The sequence below is a fragment of the Harpia harpyja genome, chromosome 10, assembly GCF_026419915.1.
Source record: "Harpia harpyja isolate bHarHar1 chromosome 10, bHarHar1 primary haplotype, whole genome shotgun sequence".
Taxonomy (NCBI): Eukaryota; Metazoa; Chordata; class Aves; order Accipitriformes; family Accipitridae; genus Harpia; species Harpia harpyja.
Window position 1 is genome coordinate 19871176 of NC_068949.1, and position 19465 is coordinate 19890640.

Genomic DNA, 19465 nt, shown 5'->3' on the forward strand with positions numbered 1-19465 from the left:
ATTGAGTAATTTGTCTAGGGAATGGGGAAAAGCATACTTTATGAAACTGAAAAATAAATGAATATGACCAACCTCCAAACTCACACCTGTCAGGATACGTTAGTGGATACATACAGAGAATGTGCTAAAAAATAAGAAAGAGTGCTCTCTGGATTAAATCTTGCAGTGTTATCGTGTTGTCCTCATACCGAGAATAGTAGCATGTAGGTTATCTGACTTTGCCCTTGACCAGAAAAGTCTGGACCTACCTGAAAGTCTATAAAGATTTAAATGTTTCTTCTGATTGGAAACAAGTTTTCAGTTTTTGCTTTCAGGGATCTCTACTGTAGCTTGGATTTCCTTTCCCTCATTTTTTTCAATTATCTCCTTTCTGTGCATTTTTTTCTTTTTTTTTTTTTTAGAAGTACTGATTCATTAAATATTTCTGAAGGTTCTTTGCATTTTAAGTAGAACAGAATCAGCATAAACATCGCTAATTATAAAGCAAATTTAGCCCTTCAAGTGAAAAGTTGCAGGATTTGTTTTCCCAGCAGGATAAAGTGTAGCACAGGAAGGGAAAGCAATGATTTAAAGAGCTACATGCTATTAACCTTCTTTTTAGTCGAAGAATTTAAGTTTTCTCAGAAGTTTTCCACTGATGTTATTTATGAAAGAAAAGAGATGGTTATATGCTTTCATACAAATTAAAAACCTTTGGGGATTTGTTGCATTGTGGATTTTGAAATGTGAACCACTTTCTAATGGATCAAAACTAATATTCACACTTGTTTCTGACAAATCTTCTAATGTATTCAAAATGTCATTTTTGGAAGATACTACTCAAGCAGAGAAGATATAGTATTTCCCTTGAGGAACTTGTGGTTTACAGCACAATTAGAAAAGACTGAACTGTTGAGTTGAGCTCCAGTCGTCTATTTGCTTTTACATACTTCAGTTTACACAATTGAACTTCCTATTTTTTTTTTCAACGATGTATTCTTAACATTAAAATCCTGCAGCAACGTAAGAACAGATGGATGTGGAAAAATTGTAGCTGAATGTAACCTAGTTGTTTGTAATGTAAATATCTTGAATATTCTTGATTTATCTAGTGGAAATATAGAATAAAAATACTTCTGTAACAACAGGAGATGATGCAGTACTATGTGAGAATAAGTAAAAAAATGGCGAAAACATCTTGTAGAAAGAGTTGCAGTATCAAAGATTGCTACAAATCATGACGGGGTAGATTTTAATCCTGTGCTTCTAAACAGTGATCCATCTCAACCTGTGTTTATATAGTCATTTGCTAAGCACTTTTTCATATTACAGACTATTTGAATTTGGTCTTCATTGTAATGTCTTTCAAACATTTGGTGGTTATGGGTACAGTAGCATGCTAATTCATCTGAATTGGGGTCTTTTGGTTTTTTTAGGTGGAAGCCTTTTCTTTCTACGTAGGAACTGCACGGTTTTGATTATGATTTAGTCAGTGCTTAACTGCATGCCTGTTTCATACTGAAAGCAGTGTATATGTGAGGAAAACAATGGATGCAATGGATGTGTCTCCCCCCCCCCTTTTTTTTTTTTAAACCCACTGCTGTTCTCCTCATGCTGTTTCTGTCCCCTGCACACCCTCTTGACCTCGTTGCTGCTCTCATGGCTACTGCTGATATGAGAAACAAAATGAAACACTTAATCCTGATGCTGGCTGCTCTCAGTGACACCATCTCCTTTAGGAACATCCCCAGTATCTTCACAGCCTGTTCAAGGAGAGAGATGTAAAGGCGGCTGGTTCACTGGGGGCTTAAAGTGGAGAAGTGTCAAAGCCTGCTGTTAAGCCTACACACCAAAGTCTGTTTCAAGGCTACCTATGGAGGCACAATTTTTACTGCCTGTTCCGTTGCTGATAGGGGAACAGCAAAATGTGGATGTTTATATGGTTAATTGAAGAGGTTGCAAAGTGTTATGCAGTCTATCTGCTACTCCAGATCACCTGGCATGCTTACTTAAGGCACGTCTGTGCTGGCACCAGTAGCTGAACCTGAATGCTAAAGCTGTCCTCACTCAACCGTCATGCCTGAGAAGTGGTGCTGATGGGGAGGCAGCATCCTCATCTGCTCCCCTGCTCCGAGAGATGTAGGTGAGAGGAGGCTGAGGGGAAACCACAACTCCGTGACAGGCAGGTGACTTTCCAAGCAGGACAGGTCTTGACTTGTTTATTGGCTCAGTCACCCCTCTAGGGTGGGAGGCCACTCTTTCTCCCCTCAAGGGCTCTGACTTGTGCGGTCCAATATACCACATTCTGCTTCTTCAGTGCTGTAGTCTTGTTTTCTTTTGTGTTCTCTCTTGTCACTGTCTTCGTGGACTAGAGCATTATATTTGCATTTGGAGTAACTTGCTGGACATTGAGTGCATTTGCTGAATTTTTAGCCTGTGTGTCTTCTGCAGACTCCAGGGAGGTCTGCTGCACTACATTAAGCTCAGTGTGCCCTGTCATGTAACGCTAATGCTGCTTTCTGATAAGAGTGTGATTTCAGTCTTTTGGAGATACATCATCAGTGCATTAAACTTTAAAACTTTTTCCAGAATTGATGGAGCCGATGGCATTTGGCTGCCTGTATTGCAGGTGTTTTTTTCCTCCTCATAATTGATCTCACGGTGAATATTTGGCTTATAAAAATCCTCCCATTACAAAGATCTGCCTGGCTGTCACTAGTACCTCAAGTTCCCAGTTATTCCTTGTATGCTCACTGCAGTTGCTTGCTTGGTAACCCAGACCTCTTGGCTTAAAAGCTCATAGCTAAGCCCTTTTAAAGTCATTAGCCACTCTGTGACTTGCTAGAGTTGCAGCAATTGCAGTTGCTTTCTCCCCAGATAATAATCTCAAAAAGGCTAAAAGGCCCACCTAGCATGTTGATGCTCTTGCTATATAGGAAAAAGTCCTCTCTAGACTCTAAAATTGATTTAGTCTTCAAACAGGGTCTGTCATCACGGAATTATGTAAAAGATGAAGCCGGAAGAAGGAGCCCCTAGGAATATCTATGTCTAAGCAAGGAAACTCCTTCAGCACTGCAAAGCACCATGTGGCCATGCAGGGCTGCCTCACCGCTCTGTCAAGCCACAGCAGAGGCTGAGGACACTGCTTCGTCCTTGCCCCGCCATGACTGTGAGAGAAGGAAAAGTAGCAGCACTCATGTCCTGCAGAGAAGAGGCAAAAAGGGGGAGAGGAATGTGTGCCATAATTGCTTCCAGATGAGTTCCTTTTTTTCCAGCATTCTCTGCTCTTAGTTCTCAGGTAGCGTGAGGATTTGTACGCATGAGCGCCCTGGTACACGGGAGGTGGCTTTTTGTTGTATGTAGTTACACGTTTTACTTCTGCCATTAGGAAGCTTAAGCAATGTTTTCCTGTGTTATTCCCTGTGTGTGTCAGGGAGAGGTCTGCTCACACACACTCTGGCAGTGCCTGTGCCAGTGGAGGAGGATATCAACCTGTTGCTGCCATCATCACAGCCGAAGGTTACCGCCGGTGAGGGATGAAAAGTTCCTGTGGGTGGTGCAGCTGTAACCAGAAGAGGCATGAAGTTTACCCCTGGGGATTTCTGCAACAAATTATTTTTGTAAATGGTTCATAGGTAGTAGACTTCTGTAATAATCACTCAGTACAGCAGAGCACTTAAGGACATACTTAATTGCGTTGTTTAAATGAGGGCGTAGGTGCAGTTTCTTTTTTATATCTGTGTGTTTGTCTTCTGAAAAAAGTACAGTCTATGGTTCAAATATATTCTTAATTGATATCGTTGCCTTCTCCACCGCCTCTTCTGAGGTCATATCAGTGCTTGGCACTTTCAAAAGTTGTCTGGTTAAGCTATTAACCTTTGTGAAAACTTGTACATTTCTGGAAAGATTCTGTATAGACACACACAGAATATTTGCTCCAGTTTGTCCAGTTGTAGAGAAGGGTCTCAGTCATTTTACCATGGATTCAACATTTCTTTTGTCTGCAACATTTGCTGTGTCCTAGTAGCATTCACACAGTTCTGATGACCTTCCTGTGATTGTAAATGTCCTGAAGGGGACTTAGGCTTGAAGTCTGTAGGTAACAGGGACTTATATCTCTCTTACTGAGGAGAGCCTTGGATTCTGTGCATACAGAATATATATAAATGTATTTAATAAGGAATTACTGCTGGCAGAAGGATTTCTTGGTCTACAGCTCTAGGAGGGGGAAAAAAAGCTGTATGTTTTATTCTTCCTTACTTCTGCTTTCTTAAATGAAGCAGAGTGTGGGGTTAAAAAATAAACCTGCCAAGGAGACAAGAAATCTTAGATTAAATGATTTAGCTTAGATATATCTTTTCTATTACCATTTCAAGTAACAATCACTGAAAACAGAAAGATAGAAGAAGCTTGGATACGAGCCCTCTTCTGTATGAAAGTGCATGTAGTTTTTTCCATTGTAACAACACAACTAAGTTGAATTTAAAGTCCTTCTCTGACATACCTTAATGAAACCATCTCGGGATGTTTTTTTTGGTTGTTTTTCCTGAAGGGGGGATACTTAGAGGCTGAATATTGAAGCATGCTACGAAGAGCAATATAAGGAAAATTCATTTTTTAGGGCTTAGTTGGGGAGTATGCATCTCCTTTCAAGGTTGAAAGGAGGTTACTTGAGCATTATGCCAGCTTTCATACCAAGTAACATGAATCACTTTTTCTAGAGGTGCATGGTTTGAAAAAGTCAAATCTCATAATGCCACTTGAATTTCAAAGGAGGTGTGTTGAGTATTGACTCCCACACAGTTCAAGTTTGGATGATTGTAACGATACATCTCTTGCAATCCTTATGAGCAGTAGATGTGAGCTAGTTTGTAAGTTGTACGAAAATGGAGAATTCAGGCTAGAAACAACAGGCTCGTAAGTCTTCCTAATTAGTTATTATTTATAGCATTTAATATGGAGAACATCATATGAGGAGATACTGTGTAAATGTAACTTCTTCAATCAGTTGCTGGTTCAGTTTGTGAATAGTAACAGGGTCTGCTTTTTGAGAAGGGTGTTCCAACTACTTTGTTCTATTTCTGTTAGAAGTTTGGTCCTTGTCAGTATGCTAGGGCTGTAGAAATCAGAAGGATATTCAGAGAGGATAGCTTTACGAGATTACATTGTACATGGGCAAGTTTAGATAAGGTAGATATTATGGGTATAGGGAAAAAAGCCTTTGGACTTTGATATGTTACTCTTCTGCTTGGAATCACTAATGACTGGCCTAAAAGTGGCCTTTTTTTTTTTTTTTTTTTTTCCCCCTGAGCTGTAAATAGCACAACCCCTTGGTGTCATTGTGATTGTGGTTGTGGTTGTGTTCAGGTGCTTTCTTCCTTGTGTGCCTAATTCTCCTGCTGTACAGGAGTAAGCTAGAACTATGTTAAACCCGTTTATCATTGTTTAAAAGTCTCTGCAGGGTAGGAAAGCTATGTGGCTTTAACTGTACCATTATCATTGAGGCAGATCAGTTCTTATATTTAGACTATGTTTATGGATGGGTGTAGGTAGATGTGTGTTCTTGATGACTTGTCCTAAAAAACCCAGTGTGAACCATAATGCTTGTTTGTTATGGGTGAAGTTTGAATTGCTAGAAAAAAGCTCAGATTAGGCACGTGATGGATGCTCTTGTCACCCGCAGTTCCAGGCATGCCCCCAGCTGCTTCTGCAGAGGAAATACCTGGTTGCAAGATACAGTGAATTAATGAAAGGACTGGATGCTTTAAGAGGCTAATCTTGAGGAATTAATGCTTGCTTTCCTTGTTACCTGGTAGATTTCTAGTCTTTTGAATGTCAGTGTCTGCAGTTTTAGATACCTGTAGTTGCTTTTTCCTTTGTTCTTCCATGTAGGCTTTTTTTATGGCATGGCCTCTTTACAAACATAATTAGGTGGCTACTTCAATTTAATTCCAAAAATTTAAATTAAATATTAAATATAGCATTTAGTTGTAGAGTTAATGCTATTTTTTAAATTTTATTTTGCCATTCATATTACCTGACTGTACAATTATTTGATGAAATAATATGCTACAAAGCTCTGTGTGTATCTGTTCAAACTAAATGAAGTTTGGATTTCTTAATTGTCACCATTGCAAATTTAGTAAGGCAACTGTTGCTGATTGAGAATGCATTTGCAGGGATCTAGCATTTACCACCTTCATCCCACAACAGTTTCTTGCTTTTGACTGCATAGCGTGTGGGTATTTTCTGAACATAATTTCCTTTCACTTATATCTTCTAGGGTCAGTTGCAAATGGCAGACGGTGTCATCCTCCAGAAATCTTAGTCAGATTACTTGCAAAGCTCCTGGAATATAGCTTGATGTAAAGAATTGCCTCCAGATATCAAAATAACTTTGCAAAATGAGGTTTCCCTGGAATGAGTGCTGCATAACAAAATGGACAACCAACAAGCCTTTCTTCAAACTTTAAGAACTGGTTAGTGTGCTAGGATAAATAGACGTGAATACATTATTATCTGGGCTTAGAAGAAGCTAGGAAGGAGATTTGAAGGCATTCAGGAATACTATTTCTGTCAAAGCTTAAGGAGAGGGAAGGATATTCTAAGAGGTGTCTGTTCCCAGCCCAAATAATGACATGTGACTTGGTGCATCGTGAGTCTATCCCTTTTTCCTCCAGAATAAAATTGGATGTGTAATATTTCCTTATTTTTAAGAATTGTCACTCAGCTCTCAACTTGGTGGTGTTCTTAAAAATTTTGTACCCCAGCATTAAAGGAGGTTGGGGTGGACTTTTCTGGGTGACTTGTCATATTTCCCAATTCACCTGTTTTTTTTCTGCAGTTCTAGTGAGCAATAATACCTTTCAGTCATGGCCTAGGAGGAGTCCAGATTGCGTCTCTGCTTCTTCAGTGTTGGTGTCTGGAGCTGCCCAGTTAGCTCTTCACATACTATGCATTTACAGCCCAGAAGAGCTTTAGTAGTCAGCACCAGGTTCAGCAGGTTTGAAGTGTGAGTTCCTGTGGATAGAGACCATTCATAGCAAGAGTAATGTACTTGGACATTTCCTTAACTTCTTATTTGCCAGAATGGCTAACTTCTTATCTGCCCTATATTTGTCAATAAAACTCAGAAAATGGATCAGAAAGACTGAGTAGTGGCCTTGAAAATGACATTTCCTAAATGTCTGACAGATGAAAACCAATCATTATCTAGATACAGGGCAGGTGAGAAACTTTTTACAAGTAGACGGGTCTGATTTACCACAATCTCTTCAGACAGTGTTGAGGAATAGGCAGCTGGGACCAGATGAGACCAGGCTACGTGTAAGGGTAGGCAGAACTGGGATGCGCTTTGAGCGCTGATACAGAGAACACAAAAAGTGAAGTTTGCAGGTGCTCCCTGGGTGAGGTAGATGGGTGGTGTGCCGATGCACTCTCACTGCCATGTGTGTCCAGGAAGAGGAATCTGTAGCTGCTCCCTGTTGGACATGGCATCTTATCAATGGCTGTAGGGACAAAAAGCACTGTGCTCAAGGTTCTGTCGGTCTGTGAGGGCCTGCTGCTTTCTGGTGACTGCCATCACTGCACTGCTCAGCTGAAGAAGCCTTGGACCCTTCAGCAATACCTGGAATATCCAGCAAATGGTCAGAATGCCATTTTGCTGGACACTGTGCAGATAGAGTACTGAAGGAGCACGTGCTTGCCAAGTGGATTTAGGCCCTAGGTTATCTGATTTCCTTTCCTAGAGGGATAGGGATTGGTGAACGTCCTCTATTGCATCTTAGTCATCTGGGCAGCTTAATGAAAATTTACATCTCTCTACCTTAATAAATGAAATTAATTATATCCTCTTATGTATAGTTTCACGAGTAATCTAAATTAAGAAGATAACTTTAAGAGAAACAGAGTTTGAGATAGCAGGAAACTTGTTAAAAAAGTAAAATGCTATTATGTTTTCTCTCTCTCCCCCCACCCCCCCCCCCGCCTTTGGCTTATCATACATAATCCAGCAAACAAATGATGTAATGTTCCTGATGGCTAGAAGTGAGAACAAATTAATGGATACACTGCCTTTTTACCAGTGCAATAGAGATGGGTTTTCCCAGAATAGGTTAACTGGTGTTGTTAAAGCAGCTATATTAAAAATAATTCATAAAAATGATTTCTGTATTTGTTTGATAAGGTAGTCAGCTGTAATACCACATGACATTTTTAGAACAGAAGACGGCACTGCTGCATTGGTAATAATGCAAGGACCACCTGTATAATCCACATGAGCTGAAATATGTGACAATTTGTTTCACCTACCTGCATTGCAGTTTTATTAAGACTTGACTTTAAATGCAGCTTTTTCCTATCTGTACTAAAAGCTGAGGTTAAAGAATCTTGAGCCAGTTATTCTTTTCTCTGCCTTCTGAGTGTTAGCCTGCAAAAATACGCATTTCTCTTGTAAGAAAGTTAGCAGTGAAGGCAGTGCGTGCAACTCTACAGTCCAAAAGTTGTTCTTTCGCCAGATTCTGAGCAATGTAAGTTTGCATGCCAGTATTTTCACGGTAGCTAGGTATGTTACTGTTAGCCTTAAAATAACTTGAAAAATCATCGCCCATCTCACTGCACTACCTAATGGAAATTCAGGGCTGTAAGAGGAGGGCATGCTCATTTGCTTTTGCAGTTCTCCTCAGCTGAAATGGAGTGTTGGAGACAAATGACTTGTCAAGACAAAATGCACTCACTAAAGTGGAGTTAAAAGCCATCCTAGTCAAAAAGCAAGATGACAAAGGTTAAAGCAGTTGTTTCTCGTTCAGATCCTGAATTGCTGCAGGACTTTTTGAATAAGTAATAGCAGCAGCAATTGCGATTGCATCTTTGCTCCTGCTGCTCCAGCAGATATATTTAATCATTTCTGATGTGGTTTCACAGAGTGCAAGAGATTAAATTAGTCATTTTATAAATTGTGAAGAAAGAAATGAAAGATTGGAAGGTAGCAAGGGGCATTATTTCTAGCTGACCTGATATACTTGGGTGTGGTTTTTTCTGGGTTTTTTTAAGCAGTCATAAGTTTGTGTACCTCTTTGCTTCCAATTACCAGTTGGTAATAGCTGCTATCCTGCTAATAAAACTTCAGGGTAATTTGGCTCTTAAAAATTGCTTCTGTCCCATCTCTTTAAGGCATTATTAGAGCATCATGTCCATGACAAAACAGCTTGAATGCTGTCAGCTGAAGCACTGTCATCATGTGTGTTTTGTGAATCAAACTATGCAAATTCAGATCTGTAAAGATTTTTAATCTTTTCTGTGCTGCTTTGTGTGAAAAGAGGATGATTTGACCCAGTGCTCAGAATGCAGTAAACAAGAACAAATAATGCTAATAAAGTATGTGGACAGCAGCAAGTGTATCCTAATGGTAAAGTGATAATGTAGAAAAATGAACTACCTCATTTTCTTGTCTCTTGCCCTTTCCTCTTATCTTTCTCAGGGCCCCTCTTCTGCTTTTTTTATTGAAGGAACCAACATCTGCTTCCTTTCATAATTCACATTGTAGTAAGATGCACAACAATAGTTCAGTGACTTAGATTTCTCTTAAAGACAGGTTGTAAATTCTTTTCAGTGTAACTCACTGCATTGCTTCCTGGCTAAAGAAAAAAATATCTATAGCAATGAGTAGGTATAGATGTTGCTGGAGAGGGTATACTTAGGAATGCATATTTAGAAATATCAATCTGTGGGTTTATTCTACTATGAAGTGTTTTGAACAGATGTTGCTTAGAAAATAGGAATTTTACAGATATTTCTCTCTAGTGATGTTTTTAACAGCTGAAGATCAAATGCTCTACTTGACTGTATGACTGACAACTAGGAACTTAAGCATCTGAACTCCAGGCTTCTTTACTGACGTCTCTGGCCTCCAGCAGGTTACTTAACTTTTCTGAATCTAAACCTACACAGAAATTGTCATATTAAATTAGAATGAACCTGACTTCTTATTCTGTCACCAGTGCTGGTTTTTACTAAATGTTTCAGAGAAAGGTGCCAAAGTCCTTGTTCATGTGTTAAGGACTCTTCTATCCCTAACAAGAGTTTGTTCTTAATTGCTTGAAATTGAAAGATGGCTTAAGCACTAAAATATCTATCTTTTCCAACACCACGCTTTTAATATTAATATCTTAATATTTCATAAATAGGTTGTTGTAAAATGTCTTCCCCATTGTAAAAGGAAAATAAACTTTTTGACCCTCACTGTCTCTGTGAAACTGTTATAGACCGAGACATTTGGGAAATAAAAATTGAAAATTTTTAGCTGCTTGATTATTTAAAAAGCCGTTTAATGTTCATTTAGTTTTCATGCTGTCCTAAAAATAAGAGGTTTTTATGCTGCAGGGCACACTATTAAGGAACTGTAGGTGTGCAGAATAAGTAGTAAAGCCATGTTTAAAAGCAGATGGAGAAAGAGATGGCAAACTTTTTCTGATATGACCCATACTACTGTTTACTGCTAAGTTTGTACCTTTGTTCTTGGAGTTACTTATATCCTTAAAGATAAATGACTGTGAAACATCTGAAGTAAATGACACGGATGGAAGCAAATACCTAATTGAAGGTTTTGCATGAGGTCAGAATTTAGCATCTGAACATCACACAGCTTCCAAGAATAACTGTGTCTTACAGTTTCTGACAAACCTGGCTGCACAGGCTGCCAGGAAAAGAATAGCCTCAGAGATAGAGCATGGCAGATCCATGTGATCTTAAGCTACTTGGGCAGTTTTGTTTGTTGTAAAGGCAATGGGAACATTGTAATCTGGGTCATTCCCAGTTTTAATCAAACTTTTTTGCTCCCCCACAGCAAGTAGGAGTCCTGCCAAAGTCAGTTTGGTTTGGTTCACAGAGATGTGGATAAACAAATGTTTGTCACGCTGCCCTCTCATCCGGTGTGTTGGACCTCCATCACAAAAATCATTTGCTGACAAGAAGTTGAATCAGCTGGCAGTCACTGTGCTGGGAAGGGAGGTGGGAGGAAGAGCAGAGTTTAAGTAATAACGGAAATTCGCAGCGGGGGAGCATAGAGAGTTGTTTAATGTCATCCTTAAAAGCAGAAGTGTAGCAAAAGAAATTTGGGCAGGAGAAAAGTTTCTTCTAGGCTCAGTCCTACAATGAGCTAAGTGTTCTTAGTTAGGAAACATGCTTAATTTAGGAGTCAGCCATACTGCAAATCTTAATGCAATCCTTAAAGATGGGTGATGTGCCAAGAGCTGTGCAGCTAAGACCAGAGCACTCCCCATCTTGTGGGATGAAACACCTAATGCTCCTTGAATTAAACCCTGGTTCTTCACACACTGAAACAGGTTTAGTATACCTGCCTCTTTGGCCCTGTGCTGAAGGTGTGTATCTGAGGGAGTAATTATTCTTATTCCTGCACAGTCACTTAGTTAATACAGCAAATTTTGCAAGATGAAATAGCCTTCAGTTGAATTATAGATATAATTTTGTAAATATTTGAGAGAAAAAATACACATTTTGGAAAAAAAAAAATTAATTGAAAGCATATGCGCAATGAATTCTGGAGAGCTGAGTCCCTGTATCTTATTTTGCCACTACAGTCCCCTTGGATACACTATGCTTTAGAGTGATGAGCAGAGCCTATGTACATACTTGTATTTGTATGGAGGAGGAGGAGAATGTTCTACGCAGCCATGGCAACCCTGACATTCAGGTTATGTCCACATAATGAAATTTGAACATAGCGTGTTTTTCTCCAAAGTCATTCAATAATTTAGCATTTAGTCCTAGAAGATATTTGACTTGATCCTTTGTGCTGCTTTCTTGCAGAAGGTACTAAGTGCAAGCTTGTTTTGGAGGCTTTGGTTTGAGATTAGCTGGTTTGTCTTTTTAAGTCTCTCCTTGAAGTACAGGTGATGCCGAGTGTTATGTGGTGTTTCACAATTCAAATATTAGAAATACAGAAGAGAAAAATGTTCTGTTTTAATTTTGTGCTAGTAATTTAATTCTATAAGTCTAGATTTGGCATTGCTGATGAGGAAATTGCTTGGTTAGACAGTTGGTGTCTTGTTAGGACATGTAATTTTTTTTTTTTTTTTTTTCCCTCCACCATCATTATCTGTCTTAACAAGGGAAATATATATCACTGTTTCTGTGTGGACGTTGTGTGAAAGATGGAGGCAAATTAGAATCCAGTTCCTCTGCTGTCCCTGGAAGCGGCTTCCACAGTTAAACAACTAGTTCCTTTCCTGAATTTGCGAGTTTTTAAGTGGCCTTCCTGTCATCTGACTAATGAAGACAGTAATAACTTAAGGATATTTGACATGCTCTAATTGTTAAAAATAGAAGGAAATGGGATTCTTAAGATTCTCTAGTATATACCATTGCAGTTTCTAAATCCCTCTGCTCTGCCAAAGCTGTTTAATATAGCCAGGAACTGATCCAAAGCTTAAATCTGGATGAGCAAAAAAGAAATGCCCCAAAAGCAAGTCCGCCATGCAAAGACAGGATGCTTATGCTCTTTTTCCTCTCTGTATGGATGTGTATCTGTAAAAGACAGGTCACTTTTTTTTTTTAATGAAGTATGAGTAGTATCTACTGTTTTTCTCAGAATCCTGTAATTTCAAGTTGTAATTTTGAACTTAAAGAATATGTCAGCAATTGTTGTGAGTCACTGAATTGAGATCAAATGTAGGAAGTTTTTGTACTGGGGAACTTTGGCATGCGAGGTGAATACTAGAGGAAAAGTATGAAAATATTTGGAAAAGTATGGTGAAAGGCATGTGAACCCCTAGGTGTGAAGCACTTTCAACATGAACCTGAAAAAGTAGTCATGGCTTCTTGTTGGTTTTTGTGTTCTGATCTTATTTTTTGTGCAATTTGACGAGATGGACAGTCAGAAAGTTTCAAGAATTTGAAATAAAGTGGAAAATTGCTCAGCAAGGGGGACAGGGAGGGGGGTGTTTTTGCAACAGATTTCTTAAAATACCATGGTTGTGTAGGTCGTGAATAAACAGGATGTTCTAGTGCCTTTAGTTATAGAAACCAGCTTGTGCCTTTTTCCTTGCCTTTTTGCCTGTATCTGAATTTGTGTTGGGGTGGTTTTGAGCATTTTCGTTTATGTGGGGAGGCATCCTATAGAGTAGGGAAACTCTGTCTTGGAGCATTTTCAGGTACTACTGAGGTACCGCTAGTTTGATCAAGCGGAATACGTCAAGTACGATGCTATTCTAGCCTGAATTGGGTACTTGGATGTGTATCAGTTCAGTACCTAAAGATGAATTTTAATATTGTGAAAGCTATGTAGAGTCCTCTGGTTATTGTTTCTGATGCTTACTAATACTGCTTCTGATGACAAAGGTGGCACATGTTGCAGATAATGGACTTGTATCCTATGTAGTTTAAAACCAAACCAAAACTAAACACACCCACAGCCAGCCTTGGAAGCCAAACAAATGCTACTAGATTTTTTTTTTTTTTTTTTTCCCCCCTGTTAGAAGTGAGGAATTATGAATGGGTCAGATGATTCTTCTTCTCTTCACAATTGTACGTTTTCTTGTGATAACATGTCACGCGTACGGGATCTTGCATTTACAAATCTGATCTAATGTCTCTGTTGATGAAGTCAGCTTCACAAAACTTTTCTATCTATTCCAGAGAGCAGAATTTAACTTTTTTTAAGTCCTGGCTCTGGCTTTTAATGCAGGAAAAGAAGACAGAGAGGATCAGTGCTTCTTGATGATAAATAAAAGCAAGATCAGCTAAGATGATGAGGTTTTGAGTCTTTTCTTTCTCCACTCTTAAAAAGAAGCGAAAGCAGCTAATGATCAGTAGAAGTTTGCTTAGGTATGGGACTCCTATGTAATCTTTTAGAGGAACTGGGAAATTTTGCCTTAAATTGCCGAGTATAATGAAGTGTCACTTCTTGGCACATGGTTTTATTGTGCTTGAGTCCCACGCAGTTTTGATACCATCTTGGTACACGTTGTCTGTCATAAAGATGTTCTACTTTAGGATATTGATCTGCTTTTTTCAGCTTCCCTTATGATTCCAATCTTTCTAGTCCAGACTACAAGAAATAGTGCAAGTCATATGAGTTTAGAATATGCAAAGAGGTTGATTTTAATTAATGCAGAAATTATTTTGCTTTTAATAAGCTTTAATGAAATAGGAACAGCTTAAATTGTTCTGTGGAAATGTTTGAAATGGAAGCAAAAATGCACAACAGATTTTTTTTTTTCATGAAGCCAGTGTGTCAGTGACATGCTTGTCATACGTTTTATTTAAAAATCAGAACAAACCAAAAAACTTACATTCCATACAGTCAACTAGAATTATTAGTAACCAATGCATTTTGAATCATTTTTCACAGGGATTTGTCAGGTTAAACAGTCTACTTCAAGATTAATTTCCTTTTCTGGTACTTACTTTCTGCAATGTCTCGTAATAAAACTGGAGGATTTGCTTAGAGGGAGTTTTCCTTGCATTCCAGTACTTGTTTAAGTTTGCTTTTGCCTAGACATCACTCCTTTTATCAAATGTAGGAGCCTCATTCTTTGTCAAGATAAATAAACACACCCCATTAAAGTTGGGGTCCATGTCACTTTTACTAGCTGAAGATCGGGCCCTAAGTGTGTGTGCTTTTTTTGATTCACTTTGCCTGTTACTGCTTGTATTGTTAGTAAACTTATTTTGTCACATCTTGTCTTTCCTTCATCTAACACTGTGGTAGTTACAGATGTCATGTCTTTTTCTAATAAGAAGGAGAGGAGATGAACAAAAACTAGGATTTCTTTCTTATTTTCCAGCCTGTACTTTCTTTAATCTATTTCAAAGGTAGGTCCATGTGTTTAATCTCATGCTGCTTCTCAGCTTTTATTTCTTAATTTCAAAGAGACTGGAAGAAACAAATATTGAAACATAAGGAGGACTATAGGAAAGGCAGTTCCTGAAAGTATCAAAACTGTCTTTGAGCTTGGCTGTTGTGAAGACAGGTCTCACATCCTGGCTAGTGCTGAAAATGGACCAGATTTCAAATCGCTTTTGCACATAATCACTCCCTGTCTTTACTGCGGCACTTTTATCCTGTTTGTGAGGGATGGTGGAGCTGTTTAGTTTGTAAGGTTTTGAAGTAGGACCTGTTTTTCTAGTTCTTCTGGTAAGTAAAATCTAGCATACTTCTAAAATAACTAAATTAAAAGGCGCCTGTGTCTATTCATCTATTAATACATGAAAAAACTTGCTGTTGTCAGTAACAGCAGATAGCTTTGTAGGTCCTTGCTTTTAAGGTCAGATACTGAAAGTTGCAAATGGATGCAAGCAAAATTGATTTACCAGTGAAATGAAATTTCTAAGTCTTAAGGAAGTTTGAGGATAAGAATACAAATCAAGTTACAGAATGAAATAGGAGCTGGTACATGTAAAAAGATAAGAAACCAAAATAGATTCTGACTATTGTCACAGGTATTGCTCATAATCTTCACAATGTAGAGATGAAACTCTGTATTTTCAGTGTATCTGAAATAACCACTGTATTAGCTCAGGATTTTGCTGAACTCTTACCATTTCATCCAAAATGATTTCCTACTCAGCGCACAGTGCAATGTTCATTTACAAATTATACTTTTCCTGTTAGATTTTTATGCGTTAGTGACATCTTCTCTAATTTAGTGTGTTTGGCATCTACAGTATCAAGAAAATGAATGGTTAGCTTGGTTTGGGGAAAGGAAAAGAAAAAAGTAACACTGTCTTTATTTTTCTAATTTTAGGGTCTACTTACAGTGTGCTGTCCATAATGCCCTCAGATTCTGAAAGCAGCAGTTCTCTGAGTAGCATTGGTGAGTAAAGTATTAATCCAACAACTTGAAGAGCGTGCCTTTTGGGAGCTGGGAGAACAAGTTTTTAAGGTTGCCTTTGGGAAGGGTAGAGGGATTCCAGTCATAAAATCAAAGAAGTTGAACATGTAACTATGCATCTTCACTAGGAAAAAGTATACCCATTTTGTGTAATGGAAGTTAAGCCCTTTCATGGCTGCATGCAGTTGTTGCCCATAAAATTTGTTACATTTGGATACATTAAATGATATAAGCATGCTTTGCGTTACTTAGTAAAATGATGTAAAAGTGGCAACGTTAGGCTTACACAAGTCTGTGCATATAAAATACCTATATACGCGTGCATATATGTGTATGTATATATTTATGTAGATGTGAAAATTGTAGTCAGAGTCAAAAACATCACAGAAATTACAAATATTGTTAGCCAAGGTCATAGCCTTTTAAACTTTTGGAAGTGGCTGCAAGCTTTAACCCTTTTTTTCCCCCTGCATGCAACGAATTGCTTCATTATCTCTGTTTTTAAAGTCACTGGGAAAGACAAAATATTAAAAAAAATTAGAGTTAAAAGAAATGTGGGCAAAACACCTCTAACAAGATAATCTTGGAATAGCTGTATTAGCTGTCAGCTTTCTTCTTCTTACACAAATAACTTCTATTGTGAAATCCATATAAAAGTCATTTGCCTTGGATAGGGAATGTAGGCTCTTGCATATTTAAAGTTCCAATGTTGTGTCAGGCATCTGTAGACTTCTCTGACAGCACCAGGCAAGTCAGTTGTCTGTTTAAGGATGTGGGTAGACATCTGTTGCAGCCATTGAGTTGAACTTTTAACTCCAGCATGTACGAACAAGATTTTAAGGTTGACTGAACTATTTGCTGAAAATACAGGAAGCTGTGACATGTTAGTTTGATTTTTATCAAGATCACACTTGTATGCTATTACCTGAAGGAAGGGTATTATTTAATTTGCTATGAATAAATTGGGGCTGGAAATAGGAAGAAAAAATTTCCTATGTTTTTGGGACAACCAGACTCAAAAAGGAGCCTTCCAAAGAGGGAAGTTCTTCTAAGATGAAATCCATTAAGTTTGTGGAATAACTGGATGAAGTGATGCCTGAGATAGGAGAAGATGCAGGTGATCCTTTCTAGTTCCATGTTCCTGATTTTAAAAAGGAAAGGTACACTTAACCCCCTCCCTTTTTTGGGGGTGGGGTGGAGGCAGGGTGCAATTTTTGTAACTTTGTGAATGCACTGTATCTGACCTTTTATAATTTTGGAAGTAAAGGTAGGTGGATGAACAGCTAGTGTTTGCCATCATGAAGAGAATTTTTGCTTTAACAGTGACCACTTGGAAGCTACAGATACATGGCCTCTATATTTTATTAATTTTCTGAGGCATAGTACCTTATGCAAGTGCGGTATTCCTGTTTCTGAACGCTTATTTAGAATTTGGCATGTTACTCCTGAGACATCCATTTTATTCCCATATGTGAGTCAGAACTGAATACTTTCCGAACTATGTTTTGTTCATGTTTTAAAATACTGAAGCTCATACTGAATCCTGATCTGCGTATTTTACCTAAAGGGCTGTCCTAGGAAGTGTTTTATGCCTTTGGTGTGTGCAGTGATCAAAGTTATTTATAACCTAAAAATTAATTGACCTGCTATTAAACAAAACTTGTGCTCTGGTATTCTCCATGGTTTTGTTTTGTTCAGATGATTAAAGTGAGTTAGGTATTTAATACATTAACAGTCAGGGGAATTCTTTGTTTGAAGCTGGCATGTTTGTTTTATAATCTGGTTATAGACTTGTTATTAATGAGTATAATTTTCTTCCCCAGCCATTTTCTCTCCCTCAAATCTTGCTCTGCAAGAGATAATATTTTTAATGTGCTCTAATATCAATAGCAAAATTTCTTTGCTTAATAACCAACACATCCTAGTAGACATGTTTGCAAGTCACTTCAAAACTGCAGTCAGATTATTTTAATTCTGACTGATTTGTTGAATGACAAACCATCATAACTGAAACTGTTTGCATGCCAGCTCTCCGAAGGCTTCATATGACTTCTTTGAATGGAATCCCAACAAATACTGAGTTGCTATAGCGTTTCAGGAATTTCACATACATCTTCCCCCCTGCTCTGTCCTCATCTCACTGGAATACATTTTCACAAGGGTAGTTCTGTGCAGTGGAAATTATAAGTTTAGGCTGTGAAATGAATGCATCAGTGAAAAAATGTAAATACCTCATGGTTTGGAGACAATGTAAGCTTTGAAATATGTTCAGTTTGACGTGGATAGTTATGTGTACACACACGTATATAAAGGAATATTTTTGTTTCCCCACTCACATGGACCTTCCTCCTGGGGCAGAAAAGGGATCTGTTTTATTTTTCCTGAGTTCAAAACACTGGTTTTCATTAATACTTAACAAATTTTTATTTCTCATCTACCTTGCTTTTGTTTGTCAAGCAGCTCAGAAACACATTTACACATTGACCTTTCAGAAGACATGAGAAAGGTATTGGCGCCACTAATAAAGCCCAGATAAAGAAGCAGAGTGAATCTTAGTGACTTCTAATTCGGAGTGGTAATACAATCTTTCATTTGTAGTCTTTGGACTCCATAGTTCATAAAAGTAACTAGAGAAGGGTATGTCCATGTGCTTCATCTTTTCTTCCCAACCTTAATCACTCTAGCTATTGTTGGAGGTGGTTTCTGCTGCCAGCATTCATAATTAAACTATCTTTTTCTGAAATACTTCCAAGTAAGCCAGGATGTTGTGAAATTGAGATGATTCTGTATGTTTTATAGCTATCCTGGGTTTCTGAGTTAATTGATGAAGCTGATGTATATAATAGTGGGCTTATTTTCCAGAAAAAGATCTAAGAACTAAGCTTAAATAGTACTAAGATGACTGTTCTTAAGAAGTAGTTCTAAGAAAACATGTGCTTAGTCTCAGTCAGATAAATAAAACATGGTGTTAGTATTTGGAAAGGAAGAGGGAAAGATGAGAGGACATCATTTTATCACTGTATAAACCCATGGTGTGCCTGTGTCTTGGGTATATTTGCAGTTCTGATTCTCCCATTGAAAGAGAAGAGGGCAGCAAGCATGGAGAGCAGCAGCATGGATGAACAGTCACGGAGAAGCTTGTACGGGGAACAACTGGATATGCTGGGGTTCTCTCAGTCTTCAGTAATGTCATAGTCCTAATATAAGAGGAGAGTAAGGAGTGATGTAACTTGAGTAACATGACTCAGAGAAGAGTTTAGGGCTACTCTATCCTGACTACTGTGGTGTCATCCAAGATTTTTTTCTCTTTCCCTGTCTAGATGGGCTTGCAGGGCATGAGGGATGCAACAAGAATGAAATTCCAGCCTCATGTGCGTGTGGTAGAATAAGCAGTTGAGTGGAAGCCAGTTTTCCTACCTGTGTAGCAGCAGGATAGCAGCCTTGGAGAAGAAACTCCTCTTCGTAGGTTTATCTGCCTTGACCATAGGTGTATCTGCCTTTTTTCTTTCGTATCTATATGTAAATAAAAATACAGAGTGACAGGTCATTGCTTCTTACAAGTTTTTCTCATGTATTTTCCTCACCATTCAATCAAAATTGGTTTAGATGACAGTATTTTCTTTTTTCCCTTATGC

The 19465-nt window shown here is 38.3% G+C and overlaps 1 protein-coding gene across 4 annotated transcripts in view; it reads left to right on the forward strand.

Annotated features, from left to right (window-relative positions):
* Nucleotides 1–19465, forward strand: part of DLG5 (discs large MAGUK scaffold protein 5) — a 114172-nt gene that overhangs the window by 26753 nt on the left and 67954 nt on the right. For all 4 annotated transcript variants that reach the window (XM_052799348.1, XM_052799349.1, XM_052799350.1 and 1 more), the window contains exon 2: nucleotides 15744–15812. In XM_052799348.1, coding sequence (XP_052655308.1) covers nucleotides 15744–15812 — 69 coding nt within the window. The remainder of the gene's footprint in view (nucleotides 1–15743; nucleotides 15813–19465) is intronic.